Source organism: Canis lupus, chromosome 6 (assembly GCF_048164855.1).
Source record: "Canis lupus baileyi chromosome 6, mCanLup2.hap1, whole genome shotgun sequence".
NCBI lineage: Eukaryota > Metazoa > Chordata > Mammalia > Carnivora > Canidae > Canis > Canis lupus.
The window spans coordinates 48,007,466-48,029,891 of record NC_132843.1 but is presented as its reverse complement, the minus strand read 5'-3'; the positions used below and the strand labels follow the sequence as shown (position 1 = coordinate 48,029,891).

At 37.9% G+C, this 22,426-nt stretch overlaps 2 protein-coding genes across 8 annotated transcripts in view; one reads left to right on the top strand and one right to left on the bottom strand.

Annotated features, from left to right (window-relative positions):
* BECN2 (beclin 2) overlaps positions 1–18,861 on the top strand; it is a 157,015-nt gene extending 138,154 nt beyond the window's left edge. Inside the window, exons 6-8 of one of the 3 annotated variants that reach the window (XR_012032897.1) lie at positions 8,291–8,347; positions 8,567–8,622; positions 18,537–18,861. The gene's annotated coding sequence lies outside the window, so the exon portion shown is untranslated. The remainder of the gene's footprint in view (positions 1–8,290; positions 8,348–8,566; positions 8,623–18,536) is intronic. The other 2 variants (XR_012032898.1, XR_012032901.1) reach the window with 2 other exon arrangements.
* The window catches only part of PLD5 (phospholipase D family member 5), a 409,798-nt gene that overhangs the window by 33,604 nt on the left and 353,768 nt on the right, over positions 1–22,426 (bottom strand). For all 5 annotated transcript variants that reach the window (XM_072830387.1, XM_072830384.1, XM_072830385.1 and 2 more), the window contains 2 exons: positions 20,964–21,161; positions 7,645–7,781 (listed from right to left, as the gene is read on the bottom strand). In XM_072830387.1, coding sequence (XP_072686488.1) covers positions 7,645–7,781; positions 20,964–21,161 — 335 coding nt within the window. The remainder of the gene's footprint in view (positions 1–7,644; positions 7,782–20,963; positions 21,162–22,426) is intronic.

Genomic DNA, 22,426 nt, shown 5'->3' with positions numbered 1-22,426 from the left:
TTTCCTCTTTTCTTTTTCAAACAATTTCTTTTCAAATCTTTTTTTAAAATTTTTATTTATTTATTTATGATAGTCACACACACACACACACACACAGAGAGAGAGAGAGAGAGGGGCAGAGACATAGGCAGAGGGAGAAGCAGGCTCCATGCACTGGGAGCCTGACGTGGGATTCGATCCGGGGTCTCCAGGATCACACCCTGGGCCAAAGGCAGGCGCCAAACCGCTGCGCCACCCAGGAATCCCCTTTTCAAACAATTTCTTATGTTATCACCTCTTTTTAAAAAAAATCTTTTAAAATTTTATTGTTTACACTTACATTCTATCCTTTCATTGTATTTAATTTTATTTTTGCATGGTATAAGTTTTATTTTTTTACAATTTTGGGATGCAGTTTATTCTAATAGAGCAAAATACACCCAGAATCCAGTGTATCACACTGTTCTTTTCACCTGTCTGATCATATTTTCTCTCTCTTTTTTTCTTCTTCTTCTTTTTTTTTTTGTTAAAGTCTTTTTAAATTTCCATCTTTACAGATACATTCTATCCTTTCAATGTAGTTAGTTTTATTTTTGTGTATATAAGCTTTTCTTTCTTTATAATTTTGGGATGTAGTTTCTTCTCACAGACTAAAATACACTCAAGATATAGTGTATTGCTTTGTTCTGTTTCCCTGTCTGTTTATACTCCTTCCTTTTGTTTTTTTTGCCTTTTAATTTTCACTTTTACAGTTACATTCTATCCTTTCAATGTATCTAATTTTATTTTTGTGCCTTTATAAGTTTTTCTTTCTTTACAATTTTGGGATCTAGTTTTCTAACAAACAGACCAAAATACACACATGATCCAGTGTATTGCTTTGTTCTGTTCACCTGTATGATTATATTCACTCTCTCTTTTTAGTTTTAATTTTTTTTCAGCTTTGGGTCTCTTCTGATTTGTCTAGTATATATTTCTCTGGGGTTGTTGTTGCCATTTTAGTATTTTGTTCTTTTGTTCATCTATTCTTCTCTGGACAGAATGACAAGATGGAAAAACTCACCTCATAAAAGAGAACAAGAGGCAGTACTGACTGTCAGGGACCTAATCAGTATGGATATAAGTAAGATGTTAGAACTAGAGTTCTGAATAATGATTATAAAGATGGGTTTGAAAAAAAGGCATAGAAGACACTAGAGAATCCCTTTCCAGAGAAATAAAAGAACTGAAATCTAATCAAGATGAAATAAAAGGGATGCCTGGGTGGCTCAGCAGTTGAGCATCTGCCTTTGGCCCAGGGTGTGATCCTGGAGTCCTGGGATTGAGTCCCATGTTGGGCTTCCCACATGGAGCCTTCTTCTCCCTCTGCCTGTGTCTCTGCTTCTCTCTCTCTGTCTCTGTTTCTCATGAGTAAATAAATAAAATATTTTTTTTAAAGTTTGTTAAGATGAAATAAAAAAGGCTATTAATGAGATGCAATAAAAAATGGAGGCTCTAACTTTTAGGATAAAGGAGGCAGAAGAGAGAATTAGTGATATAGAAGTCAAAATGATGGATAAAAAAGACACTGAGCAAGAGATAAACTACTACTTGGTCACCAGGGGAGAACTGGAGAGATAAGTGATATCATAAAGCAAAATAATGTTAAAATAATTGGAATCTCAGAAGAAGAGAAAAGAGAGAGGGAGAGGAACAGAAAGTATATTGGAGCAAATTATAGTGGAAAACTTCTCTAATCTGGTGAAATAAATAAGCATACAGGTCCAGCAGGCACAGAGAGCTTCCTTTAAAATCAATAAAAAGAGGTCAACGCCTCAATGTGTAATAGTGAAACTTGCAAATCTCAGAGACAGAGAAAATCCTGAAAGCAGCTTGGGACAAGAGATCTGTAATCTACAAGGGTAGAAACATCAGACTGGCAGCAGATCCACAGAGGCCTGGCAGGCTAGAAAGGACTGGCAGGATATATTCAGGGTGCTAAATGAGAAAAATGCAGCCAAACACTATCTTTCAAGGACATCATTCAAAATAGAAGGAAAGAAAAAGGACAAACAGAAACTATAAAAGTATTTGTAATCACTAAAATATCCCTGCAAGAAATATTAAAGGGGTCTTTTAAATGGAGAGAGAGCCCAAAAGTAACACAGACCAGAAAGGAACAGAGACAATGTACAAAAACAGTGACTTTACAGATAATACAATGGTAATAATTCCGTATCTTTCAGTAGTTACTCTGAATGTAAATGGGCTAACTGTCCATCAGGTAGGATAAAAAGTAAGACTCATTGATATGATGTCTATAAGAGACTCCTTTAGACCCAAAGACACTACCAGATTGAAAATGAGAGGGTGGAAGACCATTTATCCTGCTAATGGATATCAAAAGAAAACTGGCGTAGCAGTCCTTATATCAGAGAAATTAGATTTTAAACCAAAGACTGTAATAAGAGATGAGGAAAAGCATTATATCAGATTTAAGGGGTCTATTGAACAAGAAGGTCTAACCATTGTCAATATTTATGCCCTATGCATGGGAGAAGCCAATTATATAAACCAGTTAATAACAAAATTAACAAAACACATTGATAATAATAGGATAATAGTAGGGGAGTTTCACACCCCAATCACTGCAATGGAAAAATCATCTAAGCAGAAGATCAACAAAGAAACAAGGGCTTTAAATGACACAGTAGACCAGATGGACTTCACAGATATATTCAGAGCATTACATCCTAAAGCAAAACAACACGCATTCTTCTTGAGTGCACATGGAATATTCTCCAGAATAGGTCACGTACCAGGTCACAAATCAGGTTCCAATCAATACCAAAAGATTGGGATCATTCTCTGCATATTTTTAGACCACAATGCTTTGAAACTTGAACTCAATCACAAGAGGAAATTTGGAAAGAACTCAAATACATGGAGGTTAAAGAGCATCCAACTAAAGAATGAATGGATCAACCAGAAAATTTAAAAAGAATAAAAAATTCATAGAACCAAATGAAAATAGAATCACAACTGTTCAAAATCTTTGGGATGCAGCAAAGGCAGTCATATGAGGGAAGTATATAGTAATATATGCCTTTATCAAGAAACAAGAAACGTCTCAAATATACAACCTAATCTTACATCTAAAGGAGCTGGAGAAAAAACAGCAAATAAAGACTAAACCCAACAGGAGAAGAGAATTAATAAAGATTAGAGCAGAAATCAATTAAATAGAAACCAAAAGAACAGATCAATGAACCTAGGTCCTGATTCTTTGAAAGAATTAATAAGATTGATAAACCCCTGGCCAGACTTAATAAAAAGAAAAGAGAAAGGGCATAAATAAATAAAATAATGAATGAAAGAAGAGGGATCACAACAAACACCAAAGAAATACAAACAATTATAAGAACATATTATGAGCAACTATATGCCAACAAATTAGTCAATCTGGAAGAAATGGATACATTCCTAGTGGCATAAAACTACCAAAACTGTAACAGAAAGAAATAGAAAATATGAACAGACCCATAAATATCAAGGGAATTGAAACAGTAATAAAAATATCTCCCAACATACAAGAGTCCAGGTTCATATGACTTTCCAGGAGAATTCTACCAAACATTTAAAGAAGAACTAATACCTATTCTTTTGAAGCTATTTCAAAAAATTGAAATGGGAAGAAAACTTCCAAACTCATTCTGTGAGGCCAGCATTACCTTGATCTGTAAAACCAAAGACCCGGTGACAGGCACTGAGTGGGCACTTGACAGGATGAGCACTGGGTGTTATTCTATATGTTGGCAAATTGGACACCAATAAAAAATAAATTTATAAAAAAAATAAACTGGGGCACATATGGCTCAAAAAAAAAAAAACAACAAAAAACAAAAAAACAAAACAAAACAAAAACCAAAGACCCCACCAAAAAGGACAATTACAGAGCAATATCCCTGATGAACATGGATGCAAAAATTCTCACCAAAATACTGGCCAATAGGATCCAACAGTACATTAAAGGGATTATTCACCACAACCAAGTGGGATTTATGCCTGGGTTGCAAGGGTGGTTCCACATCTGCAAATCAATCACTACATTAATAAAATAAAGAACAAGAACTATATGATCCTCTCAATAGATGCAGATAAAAGCATGTGGGGGCCCCTTGGTGACTCAGTGGTTGAGCGTTTGCTTTTGGCTCAGGTCATGATCCCAGAGTCCTAGGATCGAGTCCTTCATCAGGTTCCCCAAAGAGAGCCTGCTTCTCCCTCTGCCTATGTCTCTGCCTCTCTCTGAGTCTCTCATGAATAAATAAAATCTTAAAAACAGCATTTGACAAAGTATATCATCCTTTCTTGATTAAAACTACAATGTAGGGATAGAGGCAACATATCTCAACATCATAAAAGCTATCTATGAAAAGCTCACGGTGAATATCATTCGCAATGGGGAAAAACTGAGAGCTTTTCCCCTAACAGGAATACGACAGGGATGTCCACTCTCACCACTGTTTTTCAACATAGTACTAGAAGTCCTAGCCTCAGCAATCAGACAACAAAAAGAAATAAAAGGCATCTGAATTGGCAAAGAAGTCAAAATCTCACTCTTTGCAGACGACATGATACTCTTATGGAAAACCCGAAAGACTCCACCCCAAAGTTGCTAGAATTAATACAGGACTCCAGCAGAGTAGTGGGATATAAAACCAATGAACAGAAATCAGGTGCATTTCTATACACTAACAATGAGACAGAGGAAAGAAAAATTAACAAGTGGATCCCATTTGCAATTGCACCAAAAAAACATAAGATACTTAGGAATAAAGCTAAGCAAAGAAGCAAAGGATCTGTACTCAGAAAACTATAGAGCACTTATGAAAGAAACTGAGGATGACACAAAGAAATGGGAAAGCATTCTACGTTCATGGATTGGAACAGCAAAGGCTGTTAAATAAAATGTCTATGCTACTTTCAGCAATCTATACATTCAATGCAATCCTTATCAAAATACCATCATCTTTTTTTCACAGAGCTGAAACAAATAATCCTAAAATTTGTATACAACCAGAAAAGACCCCAGATAGCCAAAGGAATATTGAAAAAGAAAATCAAAGCTGGTGGCATCACAATTCCAGAGATCAATCTCTGTTACAAACCTGTAATCATCAAGACAGTATGGTACTGGCAGAAAAATAGACACACAGATCAATGGAACATTCAGAAATGGATCTTCAACTCTATGGTCAACTAATCTTCAACAAAGCAGGAAGGAATACCCAATGGAAAAAAGACAGACTATTCCCAACAAATGGTGTTGGGAAAATTAGACAGCCACATGCAGAAAGATGAAACTGGACCCTTTCCTTACATCAGACACAAAAATAGGCAAAAAATGGATGAAAGACCTAAATGTGAAACAGGAATCCATCAATATCCTAGAGAAGAACATAGGCAGCAACCTTTTTGACCTTGGCCATAGCAACTTCTTAGAAGACATATCAAGACAAGAAGCTTTTGCATGGCAAAGGAAACAGTAGGAAAAAAAAAAGACAACTGACAGAATGTGAGAATATATTTGCAAATGTCTTATCAGATAAAGGTCTAGTATCCAAAATCTATAAAGAACTTATGAAACTTAACACCCAAATAACAAATAATCCAGTCAAGAAATGGGCAGAAGACATGAACAGACATTTCTCCAAAGAAGATTAACAAATGGTCAATAGATGCATGAAAAAATGGTCCACATCATTCAACATCAAGAAAATACAATCAAAACCACAATGAGATACCACCTCACACCAGTCACAATGGCTAAAATCTACTTCTGAAACTAATAGTACATTATATGTTAGTTGACTGAATTTAACTAAAAAATATGTTTTTAAAAATAAATAAAAGTCTGTAGCATATTAACACACTGATATTTGATAATGTCTATTTGTTTATTCAAGTGGAATTCACTCCTGAAAACTTTCCCCAGGCCAATATAAAGACAAGCAGCCAGGGTGACTTTTACATTTTTTTCATAATTTTTTTTCATTCTTGAGAGGGATTTAATTATAACCTGGACATTTGAACTACTTCTTATATCTCTGATGACTTTTCATTAGAACCCTTGAAAGTAGCGGCAGGTCTGAGATATCATAATTATGATAAAAGAACTGTTTCTGAATAACAGCTGAAATGGTAGATTAATAACACAAATGAAAAATTTCAGGTGAGTTTTCAGTTCTTTACATTCTTTTCCTTTTATCTAATATTTGCATTTCCAAGATATTTTAGATTCTCCATGCTAACTCCTTCTCCCCTGGCCACAGTGGATCTTAATTTTGTTCATGGGACTTCATGGAATGAAAGCTTGTCAATTCTAAGAAATCATAATCCCAAATTAACCTAAGTCCATAAACCTGACCTTATTCTCATTCTAAATAATGGAAAAAATCAGGCAAAATCTATCTCTTATGTTTCAAAATTTTTCCAAAGTGAAGTTGACATCTAAAACGAAATATCAGACCAAATACACATTAAACAGGAGAAAATTGAAAAGGAGGGATAGAAAACATGTAAAAGTATACGGGTAAAAACCTATGAATATTCAAGGGATGTACCATATTTTAAAGTAAAAGTATTTTAATAGTTTCTTTTGCAGCTTAAAATGCTTTTTGACTGTCATGATGGGAGATCACTTTCTGGGAGAAACATGCTTTCGCAATCCTATAGCTATTTGCATAAAGAAGCTGCACATTATGCATATGTGAGGTTGGCATCATGAAAAGTATTCAAGCAATAGAGAGCATGCTTAATTATTTTACCTCAGTAAATGGTTATTTTGAAATTGTAATTTTCCAAATTAAAAAGGTCTCAGATTATACTCCCAGAAATGTGCACTTTGAAAACTTTTCCTGGATTACATGAGTTATTCAAAACACAAGCACCCAAATCTCTGCATTCCCAGCAAGAAAGTGAAAGTGAGAAATATCTGAGGCATAGCCAGTGATGCATTCATGCATGTAATGATTTGGGGGTACACATTCTGCTCCCAAATTTATTTCAAGTATTTTTGCCCTAAACAGTGATGAATTATTGAAAAATCCCTTCATTTTTAAAATGCTTTCTTCCTCATATAAAGGAATGGATTAACCAAGAACATATACATTCTGAGTTTCCTTCTTCTTTAATTTGCAACAATATGAAAGTTTAGCCTTTAATGCCACCAATACAACGAAATGGTATCTCCCGGAAGGAAAGTCTTACCAGGCCTACTCAGTTCCAGTATGTCCTCAGGTATGCCTGCCAACTAATAATTTTTAAGAAATATTTTTTTCAAATAATTTTTATTATTTATTATATTTTTCAAATAACGTTAAGTTGACAACAACCCAATCTTCATTCTCAAGTTGTTCCCATGCCTATAAGGTAGAGCACTGAGGAACTTCTGCAGGGTGAGACCCTGAGTCCTCCAAAGGGACTGAAGGAGGAGATGCATCATAGGTCAGGTGCAAATGCATACTGAGGAGGTTATTTGCATGGTGTGTGACCTAACATGAACTGACAGCATTTCAGTGTCCATGTTGGTTTCCTGTGGTCCCAGTTTGTGCCTGGCCCTGGAGACGGGGTTCTTTTTTTTTTTTTTGAGACTGGGTTCTAAGACAAAATTATGCACTCACTGACCTTTTGGTGCTTGTGCTGGAGATAGGCAGGTAGTCCATGACAGCGATGTATACGTACTGCTTGGCATCATCTATCACGCTGTAGATGGCGTCTATGTCAAAGCTTCTGTTTTTAGGGCAAAAGAGTTTAGGAGAATTCTGTGAAGACACAAAAACCAAGCTTTTAGAGGATTAATTTTTGTAAGCTGGAGCTTTCTCTTTTTTGTTGCTGTTTTTTATTAGTTTTAATGGATCTTGGCTTTTAAGTAAATTTTTGCAAACCAACTTTGCAATTCTGTATAAGATTAGACAAATACGTATTCGATCCTATCATATTTGAGGCATGTTTAGATCAAGGTGTGGTAGGATAGGTCTCAAGTCTGTCCTTTATATCTGTTTTGGGAAGGAATTCTTGCTTTCAATACCAACTACACCTCTGATTTTCAGAGGGAGCTCTAACTCTAAACTTAGGGGACTCTGAAGAACACCCTATGTGCAGAGAGCTGCTAATTTTCTCAGGTGTTACCATATAATACATATATACACATATGGAACTAATTCACTCAAAAAGTCATTTCATTAGAAAAGTGATATGGCCATGAAAATGGTCAAGACACAGAATCTAAATCTTGTTTTTTTTTTTTTCTCTCTCTCTTTCCCCAAATCAGTCATCAAGTCAGGAAGAAGAGTGAAAGGGTGATCAGTAATTCTAGAGGAAAAACCAAGTAAGTTATTACAATGCCCAAATTCATTAGGAGAGATAGGAAAGGAAGATATTCTCAAAGACTCAAGCAAATAAACAAAGAGGCAAATTGTACTTGAGACGTCTTTCTCATGTTGCTCAAGGTGGTTTCCATCTTATAAAAATAAGATATTCTTAGATGAAGTTGCTGTAGAAAAAGAAAGACATAGTTGGGTTTTCTCATTGTTTTCTCACCACACAGGATGGAAAATAGCATTATCATGGTTGCTGTGTTACCCTGACCAGAAGTGTGCAGTGGTGAGTGCAGGGGCGCATATAATCTGAGGGGTGCTTTTATAAAAAATCTGAATACATGGTTTCTGGAACTGCCTTCAGTGGCAATATTGAGTCCCTCATCCAAGGCTCAGAAACTCCCCATACTGTGCTGGTAGGAATCCCTATCCTGGATTAGACAGAGGGAAGGTGAAGTGGTTGTTCTTGATGCCCAATCAAGACAGATGTGGAGCATGGGGGACATGAAAGGAGCCTCTTCAAGGCCAGAGACCCTCTAGGCATTCCTGCTCAGAAAGTATCCTTGGCAGGTGACTATCAGATTGAGTTTTTGATCATTTAAATTATTTTTCTTTTGGAATGAAGATAAGCTTCCAAGTCTTTTAAAAAACTAATGCCAGTAAAAATAGGGGGCAAGATGGCAGAGGAGTAGGGGTCCTCAACTCACCTGGGTCCACCAACTTATCTAGATAACATTGAAATCATCCTGAAAACCTACAATTTTGTCCTGAGATTTAAAGAGAGAAGAGCTGGAATGCTACAGAGAGAAGGGTTTTTGCTACTAGCAAGAATCATCTAGGGTGAAATTTACTTAGGTTGTGGTTGATACTCTTGACTCAGCCCACTCATACAGCCACTCTGCACTGAGCAAAATGACTAGAAGGAAGAACTCACCACAAAAGAATCAGAAACAGTACTCTCTGCCACAGAGTTACAGATTTTGGATTACAATTTGATGTCAGAAAGCCAATTCAGAAGCACAGTTATAAAGCTACTGGTGGCTCTGGAAAAAAAAGCATAAAAGATTAAAGGACTTCATGACTGCAGAATTTAGATCTAATCAGACCAAAATTAAAAATCAATTAAATGAGATGCAATCCAAATTGTAGATCCTAACGATGAGGGTTAATGAGGTGGAAGAAAGAGTGAGTGACATAGAAGACAAGTTGATGGCAAGGAAGGAAGCTGAGGAAAGAGAAAACAATTATAAGACCATGAGGAAAGGTTAAGGGAAATAAATGACAGCCTCAGAAGGAAAAATCTATGTATAATTGAGGTTACAGAGAGCACTGAGAGGGCCAGAGGGCCAGAAAGCATATTTAAACAACTATAACTGAGAACAACCCTAATCTGGGGAGGGAAACAGGCATTCAGATCCAGGAGATAGAGAGGTCCCCCACAATAAAAACCATTCAACACCTTGACATTTAATAGCAAAACTTGCAAATTCCAAAGATAAAGAGAAAATCCTTAAAGCAGCGAGAGACAAGAGATTTCTAACTTATATGGGGAGAAATATTAGATTAACAGCACACCTCTCCACAGAGACCTGGCAGGCCAGAAACGGCAGGCAGGATATATTCAGGGTCCTAAATGAGAAGAACATGCAGCCAAGAATACTTTATCCAGCAAGGCTCTCATTCAGAATAGAAGAGATAAAGAACTTCCAAGATAGGCAGAAACTGAAAGAATATGTGACCACCAAACCAGCTCTGCAGGAAATATTAAGGGGCACTCTGTAAAAGAAAAAGGAAGCCCAAAGATATAATCCACAAAAAAGGGCCTGAAAGGTATTATGATGACATTAAATTCATATCTTTCAGTAGTTAACTCTGAATGTGAATGGGCTAAATGATCCCATTAAAAGATGCAGGGTTTCAGACTGGATAAAAAAGCAAGACCCATCTGTTTGCTGTCTACAAGAGACTCAATTTAGACCTAAGGACACCTTCAGCCTGAAAATGAAAGGGTAGAGGACCATTTACCATTTAAATGGTCCTCAAAAGAAAGCTGGGGTACCAATCCTCATATCAGAAAATTAAATTTTATCCCAAAGACTGTTGTAAGAGATGAAGAGGGACACTATATCATACGTAAAGGGTCTATGCAACAAGAAGACCTAACAATCATGAATATTTATGTCCCTAATGTGGGAGCTTCCAAGTATATCAATCAATTAATAACCAAAGCAAAGACATACTTACATAATAATATACTAATAGTAGGAGACTTCAACATGGCACTTTCTGCAAATGATAGATATCAGTACAACATCACCAAAGAAACAAGGGCTTTAAATGATACAATGGACCAAACAGATTTCACAGATATATCTACAGAACTTTGCATCCTAATCAACTGAATACACATTCTTCTCAAGTGCACATGGAACTTTCTCCATAATAGACCACATACTGGGTCACAAATCAGGTCTCAACCAATACCAACAGATTGGGATTGTCCCCTGCATATTTTCAGACCACTTGCTTTGAAACTAGAATTCAATCACAAGAAGAAATTTGGAAGAAACTCAAACACATGGAGGTTAAAGAGCATCCTACTAAAAGATGAATGGGTCAACCAGTAAATTAGAGAAGAATTAATATATTCATTAAACTAATGAAATAGAAGATACAACCATTCAAAATATTTGGGATACAGCAAAAGCAGTCCTAAGAGGGAAATACATCACAATACAAGCATCCCTCAAAAAATTGGAGGAAACTCAAAATACACAAGCTAAACTTGCATCTAAAGGAACCGGAGAAAGAACAGCAAATAAAACCTACACCAAGCAGAAGAAGAGAGATAATAAATATTTGAGCAGAACTCAATGAAATAGAGACCAGAAGAACTGTAGAACAGATCAACAAAACCAGGAGTTGGTTCTTTGAAAGAATTAATAAGATAGATAAACCCCTAGCCAGCCTTATTAAAAAGAAAAGAAAAAAGACTCAAATTAATAAAATCATGAATTAAAGAGATCACAACCAATACCAAGGAAATACAAACGATTTTAATAAGGTATTATGAGCAGCTATACGCCAATAAATTAGGCAATCTAGAAGAAATGGATGCATTTCTGGAAAACCACAAATTACTAAAACTGGAACAGGAAGAAATAGAAAACCTGAACAGGCCAATAACCACGGAGGACATTGAATCAGTCATCAAAAACCTCCCAAGACATAAAAGTCCAGGGCCAGATGGCTTCCCAGGGCATTCTATCAAACATTTAAAGAAGAAACAATACCTATTCTACTAAAGCTGTTCCAAAGGATAGAAAGGGATGGAATACATCCAATCTCGTTTTATGAGGCCAGCATCACCTTAATTCCAAAACCAGACAAAGACCCCACCAAAAAGGAGAATTATGGACCAATATTCCTGATGAACACAGATGCAAAAATTCTCAGCAAGATACTAGCCAATAGGATCCAACAGTACATTAAGAAGATTATTCATCATGATCAAGTGGGATTTATTCCCGGGATGCAAGGTTGATTCAACACCCATAAAACAATCAACATGATACATCACATCAACAAGAGAAAAAAAACAAGAACCATATGATCCTCTCAATAATTGCAGAAAAGCATTAGACAAAATACAGCATCCATTCCTGATCAAAATTCTTCAGAGTGTAGGGATAGAGGGAACATTCCTCAGCATCTTAAAAAAGCATCTTAAAAGAAAAAGCTATCTATGAAAAGCCCACAGCAAATACCATTCTCAATGGGGAAACACTGAGAGCCTTTTTCCTAAGATCAGGAACATGACAGGGATGTCCACTCTCACCACTGCTATTCAACATAGTACTGGAAGTCCTAGCCTCAGCAATCAGACAACAAAAAGAAATAAAAGGCATTCAAATTGGCAAAGAAGAAGTCAAACTCTCCTTCTTCACAGATGACATGATACTGTATATAAAAACCCAAAAGACTCCACCCCAAGATTGCTAGAAATCATACAGCAATTCGGCAGTGTGGCAGGATACAAAATCAATGCCCAGAAATCAGTGGCATTTCTATACACTAACAATGAGACTGAAGAAAGAGAAATTAAAGAGTCAATTCCATTTACAATTGCACTGAAAAGCATAAAATACCTAGGAATAAACCTCACCGAAGAGGTAAAGGATCTATACCCTACAAACTACAGAACACTTCTGAAAGAAATTGAGGAAGACACAAAGAGATGAAAATATATTCCAGCTCATAGATTGGAAGAATAAATATTGTGAAAATGTCTATGCTACCCAAGGCAACTTACACATTCAATGTACCAAGGACATTCTTCAGAGAGTTGGAACAAATAATCTTAAGATTTGTGTGGAATCAGAAAAGACCTTGAATAGCCAGGGGGATATTGAAAAAGAAAACTAGAGCCAGGGGCATCACAATGCCAGATTTCAGGTTGTACTACAAAGCTGTGATCATCAAGACGTGTGGTACTGGCACAAGAACAGACACATAGATCAACGGAACAGAATAGAGAATCCAGAAATGGGCCCTCAACTCTATGGTCAACTAATATTCGACAAAGCAGGAAAGACTATCCACTGGAAAAAGCACAGTCTATTCAATAAATGGTGCTGGGAAAATTAGACAGCCACGTGCAGAAGAATAAAACTAGACCACTCTCTTACACCATACACAAAGATAAACTCAAAATGGATGAAATATTTAAATGTGAGACAAGAATCCATCAAAAACCTAGAGGATAACACAGGCAACACCCTTTGTGAACTCGGCCACAGCAACTTCTTGCATCTATGAAGGCAAGGGAAACAAAAGCAAAAGTGAACTATTGGGACTTCATCAAGATAAAAAGCTTCTGCACAGCAAAAGAAACAGTCAAGAAAACTAAAAGACAACCTACAGAATGGGAGAAGATATTTGCAAATGACATTTCAGATAAAGGGCTAGTATCCAAGATCTATAAAGAACTTACTAAACTCAAGAGCAAAGAAACAAACAATCCAATCATGAAATGGGCAAAAGACATGAACAGAAATTTCTCCAAAGAAGATATACAAATGGCCAACAAGCACATGAGAAAATGCTCCCCATCACTTGCCATCAGGGAAATAGAAATAAAAACCACAATGAGATACCACCTCAACCAGTGAGAATGGTGAAAACTAACAAGACAGGAAACAATAAATGTTGGAGAGGATGTGGAAAAAGGGGAACCCTCCTGCACTGTTGGTGGGAATGTGAGCTGGTGCAGCCACTATGGAAAACTGTGTGGAGGATCCTCAAAGAGTTAAAAATAGAACTTCATAGAGTTAAAAATATGACCCAGCAATTGCACTCCAAAGATACAGATGCAGTGAAAAACCGAGACACCTGCTCCCCAATATTAATAGCAGCAATGTCCACAATAGCCAAACTGTGGAATTAGCCTTGGTTTCCATCAAAAGATGAATGGATAAAGAAGATGTGGTCTATATATACAATATATATATATAATGGAATATTCCTCAGCCATCAGAAACAATGAATACCCACCATTCGCTTTGCCGTGGATGGAACTAGAGGGTATTAGGCCGAGTGAAGTAAGTCAATCGGAGAAGGACAAACATTATATGGTTTCACTCATATAGGGAATATAAAAAATAGTGAAAGGGATTAAAAGGGAAAGGAGAGAAAATGAGTGGGAAATATTAGAGAGGGTGACGAAACCTGAGAGACTCCTAACTCTGGGAAACAAACAAGGGGTACTGGAAGGGGGCGTAGGTAGGGAGATGGGGTGACTGAGTGATGGGCACTGAATGGGGCACTTGACAAGATGAGCACTGAATGTTATACTATATGTTGGCAAATCGAACTCCAATAAAAAAATATACAAAAAAAGGAGTAAAAAAAAAAAAACTATGCCAAAAAAAAACCTTTCATGAAAAAACATAAAAGAAACAGAAACAAACAAAACCCCCACAAAACAGCAATAAAAAATAAAAGAAACAAAACCCAGTACTGATCCTATATCCTTTCCCCAGCACACACATCATGGATACACCATCTGTCCCCAAGACAGGTACTCCTGCTTTTACGATGTCTCCTATGTCTCCTTCTTGGTCTTGACTGCTGTTCCTTCCATCCAGAGCCTAGTGCTTTTTGCTGGGGCTTTTACACCACCATTTCCTTATCACCACTATAATGTAAATACACACACACACACACACACACACACACACACGTCATGCTCAGCATTCTGGTGTCTGGGAATCCAGCCTGAACTCATTTGGAGGGTTGTATCTACGGCCCACTGTGCCCTGCCCCCCCTTCCCCCCCGTTTCTCTGCCTCCTTCCTGTGCTGGCTACCATGCTCTCCATGCCCCAAAGTGAAATAATGGCCTGGCTCCCATCTGTCTGCCCTGAGTATTTGCTCCTGCCAGCACTTCTGGCCCAGGTTTCCCTAGTCCTGTCTATCAGAGTACTATGCTCTAAGTTTCAGCAAGTACCAGCTCCTCCATGAAACTTATTTCCCCACCCAGAGGCTCCTTCTCCCTTCTCTGTCATCCCATAATATGATTTATATGAGATATTATTTAGCATATTCAAACTGGTAATTACTCGTACTTGCCTCATCTCTCTACCTAGATTTTCATTGACTTGATTTTAGGAATTGTATTTTACTCATTTTTCTATCTCCATCAATACATTCAGTATTGAAATTACTTAATTCCCTCAGCCTGTTGGGTCTGCTTTAAAGGTTCTTCAGGTAGGGACGCCTGGGTGGCTCAGCAGTCAAACATCTGCCTTCGACTCAGGGCATGATCCCGGGGTCTGAGGATGGAGTCCCACATCAGGCTCCCTGTAAGGGGCCTGCTTTTCCCTCTGCCTATGTCTCTGCCTCTCACAAATAAATAAAAAAAATATTTAAAAAAATGTTCTTCAGGTTAGCATGGAGAAGCTGAGGGGCTTATTTAGCTCCAGACGAGATCCTGAGCCAGCTCTGACATGCCAAACATCCATGTTTTTCTTTCAGGAATTTCGTGGACTTCCTTGTGTGTTGCAAAAACTAGGTTTCGGTTTCAGGGAGGAGCAAAATGAGGCATAGAGTCATTGATCTCTTCACATGGTCTTATCCTCCAAGTCTGGACATTGTGCTTTTTGGTGATACAAGCCAGGCTCCAGCATTTATAGCTTGCAGAACGTTGGCTTTGCTCCTTCCACTAGCTGAGCCTCATAGCCTAAGGCGGGGGTGGGGGGTAATTACAGAACACACCTCTCACATTGGTTTGCCTATATCAGGGCATGGCCTGTTCCCTGGCTGGGCTCAGTGCCTCACTTCTGTTCTTGCTTTCATTCATTCAGCAAATACTACTAAGTGACTGCCAATGCTCCAGCACTAGTGTAGCCAACTGGCATATATCAGTGATCAAAAGAAGATTCCTGCTTTGTGGAGCTTCATTCTAGCATGTGTCACATGGTGTTGCATTCATTTGTCCAGGTGTTTCTGCACTAGGAGTTGTATATCTCCAGTACCTTGTGCCATGCCGCTCCTAGCACATGTTACATATTAGTATTTGTGGACTGAATATGAAAGTGCTTCTTAAATTAATCAGTGTTGCAGGTTTGAGTAACTCCTCAGCCTCCACTCCCAATGGAGTTGCTTCACACTAGGTATTTCCATCCATGTGGGAACAGCTTTTTTTATTTACTTGCCTGCCGTATTGTTTCCCATGTTCCCATTGTCTAACCCAATGCCTAGAGCATGGCAAGTGCCCTGTGTGTTTATTAGGGAAATGCTCATGCATTTCAGTCCCCTCGGCCCTGGGGCATGGTGGTACTTGACATTATGTTTCAGAGTGTTCCTTTGAAAATACTATCTGGATATACTAGTGGGTTTGAAATGTTTGCTTAAGCTGTAAGTGAATGAACAACAACACAAAGAATGATCTACTGATCCAGCAGAGGAAGTTAACTAGTTCCAATAGTTTAATTAGAGAGAAGGCTGTTAAGTTTCCCTCTTACTGCTCCTGAATTAATTTTCTGAGCCTTATACTGTGTACTCCTTTATTATGGGAAGGGGAAGGAAAACAGATCCTTCTCTTTGTTTCAGCTCTGTGATGACTTTTTACCACTCAAGTGCTCTCATACACCTGCTTCTAGGTGATGTGTTTCTTTCTTAGATAAATTAGTGCCTTATACATGAACATAACTTGTTTTGCATATTTATTAATACTTGCCTTAGCAGATTCTGATGTATCTCACAACAGTTTCCTGGTTTTTAAAATGTCCATACTCCATCCCCAAAACATGTAAGTTAAAATATACTAAACACAAAAAGATGGCCCACAGAATGGGAGAAAATATTTGCTAAAGGTGTAACTGATAAAAGACTTATATGTGGAATGTGTAAGAACTCTTACAACTCAATAATAAAAATCCAATTAAACTAATTTGAAAAGTGGGCAAAGGAATGGATAGACATTTCTGAAAAGGAGATAAACACATGGCCAATGAATACATTAAATTATACAAATAAAAACCACAGTGACATACCATTTCACATACACGTACCCACTAGGAAGGGTAAAATAAGAGAAAAAAACAAGCATTGGAAAATATGTGGAGAAACTGTGGCCCTCATTTGTTGCTGGGAGAAGTGTAAAATGGGTCATCCAGTTTGGAAAACAGTTTGTCAGTCTCTCAAAATGTTCAGCACAGAGTTGCCACATTACCCAACAGCACCACTCCTAAGTATATGCCGCAAAGCACTGAAAACCGGTGTTCAAATAAAAACTTGTACATGAAGGTTCACAGCAGTGTTATTCACAGGAGGCAAAATATAGAAACACCCAAACATTCATCAACTAATGGACAAAGAAACCAAATGTGATGCATCCATACAACGGAATATTATTTGGCCATAAAAAGGAATGAAGTACTAATTCATGCTGTAACAAACACTAATGGACTTTGAGAATATTCTAATAAATGAAAGGAGTCAATTACAAAAGACTACATACTGTTGTACTGTGCCTGGTGGCTGAGTTGGTTAAGCATTTGATTTTTGATTTTGGCTCAGGTCATGATCTCAGGGTCATTAGATACAGTCCCATGTTCAGCTCTCTGCTCAGTGGGGAGTCTGCTTGAGATTCTCTCTCTCCCTCTCCCTCTGCCCCCTCTGTACTCTCTCTCTCAAATAAATAAATGCATTTTTTAAAAAAGACTATATATTGTCTTATTCCCCTTATATGAATTGCTTAGAGAAAGGAGAGCCCTCACAGACAGACAGTAGACAGGTAGTTGCCAACGGCTAGGGAAAGGGGAATACGGGTATGGTGTTTTCTTTGCAGTGATGACAATATTCTAAAATTAGATGGTGGAGATAGTTGCACAGCTCTGACTACACTAAAACCCCCTGAATCTTATACTTTGAAAGGATGAATTTCATGGAATGTAAAGTATCTCTCAATAAAGCTATTAAAATATAATTAACAATATGTAGAGGAGGTTCTAAAGAGGAATATAATGGTATTTTTCACGGCAGCATCAAGTTCTACTTAATGCTTGTGCTTATCTTAGAATATATGACTGATGAGTGGATGAACAAAACAATAATGAGAAATAAGATCTGTCTAGCACCCAGATCAGTAAGAACAGACCTTGAACCAACCAAGTCTTGATCTTGGAAAACAAATTTATGATCCCAAGGGCTCTAAAAAGAGATCCACAAGATTAGACAAAAACTCAGCCAACTGTGGTTCCTGTTTCTGATTTCAATAGGAAATATAAGAAAATTGGAATTATGTGGCTCCAACTGATTGGAGATCATATAGTTAAATCTTACCAAGAGTCTCTCTGTGTTCCATGAGAAAATTAGAAAAAAATCCTTGTTTATATCATAACCTAAAATTTATACTTAACTATGCTAAGGTATTAGTCATCTAAAATCTAATTTGGGGAATGGTAATTCTTAAGGTCTTCAATAATATTTTTGTGTGCATGTGTTAATTTTGTCTTGGCACTGTGAGATTATAAAAATATGATATACTATTTTAAGATATTTTATAAGGCATACTTTGAATTTAAATAAATTTGCCTTGACATTTGTTTGGCATGTATTACTCAGAAAATTATATGCATCCTAGAATTTTTTATTAAAATTACTATTAATAAAACCAATCTCACATTTATTGCTTTTAGGTGCTGGGAATACCAATGATGAAGATGGTCCAGTATATGACCTGTGGAGCCTTTTAAATAGTGGGAGAGATGATCAATAAACAAACTGTTATGTGAATGTGATAAATACTACAACAGGAGAGAGATCAAGGAGTATTGGACAAATGATACCAATTGCAATGGCAAGGGGTTTGATCTTACTTTATACCTGCAAGATTTTACATCTCTACAAAAATGTTGTTTAATTAATATCTGTTAAACTGAAATTCAGAAGTGCACTTGACGTTAATAGGAAATAGAAAATAAAATAATAATATGATAAATAAAAAATAGAAAACAGAGGCATTATATAGTTTAAAGACTACATCTGAGGACATGTTTCAAAACTCTACTTATTTTGTGGCAAATTGCTGAATAAAAAGCAATTTGTAAATTTGCCCTAGAATACAAAAAGTCTTGTGTTTTCATAGATTTTATTAAAGGCCTGGCCTCCTCTCTGGGATACGTATGTTTACTTTGGGATCAACAAAGGGGGACTCCCCCACCCAGCTTTGCAAGAGTTAGAATTTAAATGAGCATAAAACAGACATTCACCTATCTCTAAGATTCAAACCATAAGTTCAAAATCCAGCAATTGTCTGAAATCTGCTCATAATTCATCTATTCCTTGCTGCTTCACATCTGTTCTACTGGAGGGGTTGAGCAAGTGTCCTGGGGTTTCACGTCACCCTGTTACCTTCTGGATTAATGATTCCTTGGCAAATTTCCCACCGCTACTCATCTCCAAATTCAGAATAATAGCTGGCCTTCTCGTCTGCCAGGGCTGTCTCGAGAGGAAATGAAACTGAATACATGAAATAATTTTGCTAGTAAAGTGCCCCATACAATATGCTACTTGCCATTGCATTGCTGACCTCCGCATATTTTTTAAAAAGGGCATTTTTGTTTTGTTTGATGAAAATCTTTCAGTCTGTTTTCTGCCATTCACATTTATATGAATTTGTTAAGACAAGCAACTTCAACATCCACTTGTGTCTCAATTGCAAAAAAGGTAGAACTCCCTTTCCAGTGAGAAGCTCTTCAGTAATATAAAGTTGTTGGTGTAAAAGCACAATTGTCAGTAGAGGACCAGCATGTTGAATTGGGGGCATGGTTTCAAGAAGTTTATCTGAGCACCAGGAATTTAGAAGCCTGCTTCAAAACAAAATTAAAATTCTAAGGTCTCACCCTAGTCCAGTGGAACAGATCATGGTTAGGGTGGGGGGCTATAAATCTGCATTTTATTTTTATGTATTTATTTTTTAAAAAAAGGATTTTATTTATTTATTTGAGAGAGAGAGAGTGAGAGTGAGAGAGAGCTTGAGCACAGGTGGCCAGGAGGGGTAAACGTAGAGGGAGAAGCAGACTCTCTGCTGAGCAGGGAGCCCAACTCAAGGCTGGATCCCAGAACCCTGGGATCATGACCAGAGCTGAAGAGAGGCTTAACTGACTGAGCCACCCAGGTGCCTCATAAATCTGCATTTTAAACAGGCTCCCCAGCTAGCTCTGAAATATTTTAAAGTTTGGGGACCAGGGCCATAGGCACAGATATTCACATTGCCCCTTCCCAGTGACACTGTGGACAACTGTGGTGTGTGGGTAGCGGGGTGGTGGATGCAGGAAATGGGGGTGTGGGACAGTGGTGGTGGCGGTTTTCAGTGTAGTCAGGGGCCTGAAGCTCTGCTCTGCCCTCTGAGGCATCCTGCCCTCAATCTCAATGAAGTACAGCAGCTCTGCTTTTATCTGTTTTACACACTAGGGTTCCCTCAGATTTGCTTCATGAAAGGAGGATTCTATTGTTAAGAACAAGCCTGTGAATGACTGAGGTAGGGCATCAAAAACAGGATCTGGTGTCAGAAGAGCTGGGAGGGGACGCCTGGGTGGCTCAGCGGTTGAGCGTCTGCCTTTGGCTCAGGGCATGATCCTGGAGTCCCGGTATTGAATCCCACATCAGGATCCCTGCATGGAGCCTGCTTCTCCCTCTGCCTCTGTCTCTGCCTCTGTCTGTCTGTCTCTCATGAATAAATAAATAGAATCTTAAAAAAAAAAAAAAGAGCTGGGAGGTGGTGTCTCTCTTGATACCTGCCATCTGAGGGTCTTTGTCCTAGAAGATGAGCCTCAATACCTTCGTGTCTAACAGGGTCACAAAGCTGGGTCTACCTTAAGAGATGACTGTGGTGATTAAATCAGGTAACACAAAGTATCGGGAGCTAGGAATGACTATACATTATTGTTATTATCACTAGGGACAGCTATGATTAGGCCTGAACACAGGCATATCTTACCTCTTCAAGGGATGGGACAGAACTGATCTTTACAATTCAGGTTTTCCCAGCAGAAGATCACACTCGAACATTCCAACTTTGAAGGAAGGAGGAGAAGAGAAGGAGCAAGAGGGTAAGAACTCACCGACACAAATGCTTGAGATTTGGTTTCATTCAACTGAAGCTGCAATTTCTTCTCGTTGTCGTAGACGCCATAGAGCCTCTTGGACCAGGTCTGAGGCACTCTGTTCTTGAATTTTAATGAGCTGTACAGAGCAAATATCCTCTGTAAGTCCAGGACCAGGCAGCTGCAGTTGTAGAAGATGACGCCGAGCTCTTTCATCTGTGGAATTAAAATAGAAAGCGTCGATGCCATATACGACCAATGGTGTTATTTTCAAAGGAAAAACACGCACAAGAATGCAGTAGTAGTGACTTCTTCTTTTGCAGCTGTTACACAGAAATGTGCAGTTATAGTCACAGCTTGGTATATAGAAGTGATGCAGTATAAAAGTGCTTTCAATTTTTGAGGAGAACTTTGGCTTGCCATTTTGCATTTGGGATCTTAAAGATAATTTTTCCATATTAACCTCCATTTTTCATATCAGCTCTTCAGATTCATTTCCTTAAGATATTTTTTTCATATGAATCCTTATTAAATCATGCAACAATATAAAGTAGGGTTTTAATGGCAGCATCACAGAATGATTTAGATCATGGATTCTGAAGTCAGTTCTGCCTGGAATTATGTTCAGTTCTACAGTTTTCTAGCTGTATGGCTTTGCTGGGCAAGACACATAATTTCTGGGCCTCATTCTCCTTCCTCTACAAAATAGAATAAATAGTATTTATTTCACACAGCTCCTAGATGCTTAAAATGGTCAGTACATTTAAAGGGCTCAGAATAGTGCCTATGACTTGGCACTCACAAATAATGTGTTAAAAACACAGAATACATTAACAGGTAAGTTACTCATATGAACACTGCACAAGCCTCAAGAGGAATGCACCAATACACTCTTGCAATAAAGACACCATCGCGAGGATTTCTTCCACTTCCCATGATACACAGATGAAGGGAGGAAAGCTCAGACAGGTAAACAAAAATACTTGCCCCATCTGAGAGACCTAGTCAGTAATAGATTGAGAATCTGAATGCAGGTTTCTGACCCTTGATTGAATACACCCAGGGACATAGCAGCACTGGCTTCATCTGAGTCCAGGATCACTTTATAAAAATTACAGATGATTTCTAATTTAGTCAATGGAAGTGACAAAGTAAAATTTGGGTCATAAAAGAACAGCACAAGTAGACATGCACTATGATCTGAATACCCAGGGAGAGATGCACTAGGCACACCTGGGTCTGCTTTCCTCTCTTCTTCAGGCTCCCCACTGAAGACTCTACTCAAGATTACAGAACACATCACCTGCTGCAGAGGGCCCCCTAGAGCTCCCTACTACAGTGTGCATGCCATGGACATCTTTCCTCATACTCGCCTGGCATCCTTGTACACATATCTTTGTGCACCTGTGCCAGTATTCTTTAGTAGAGATTCCTAGAACTGGAGGTATGAACACATTAAGGGCAATAAGAGGTTAAGAAAG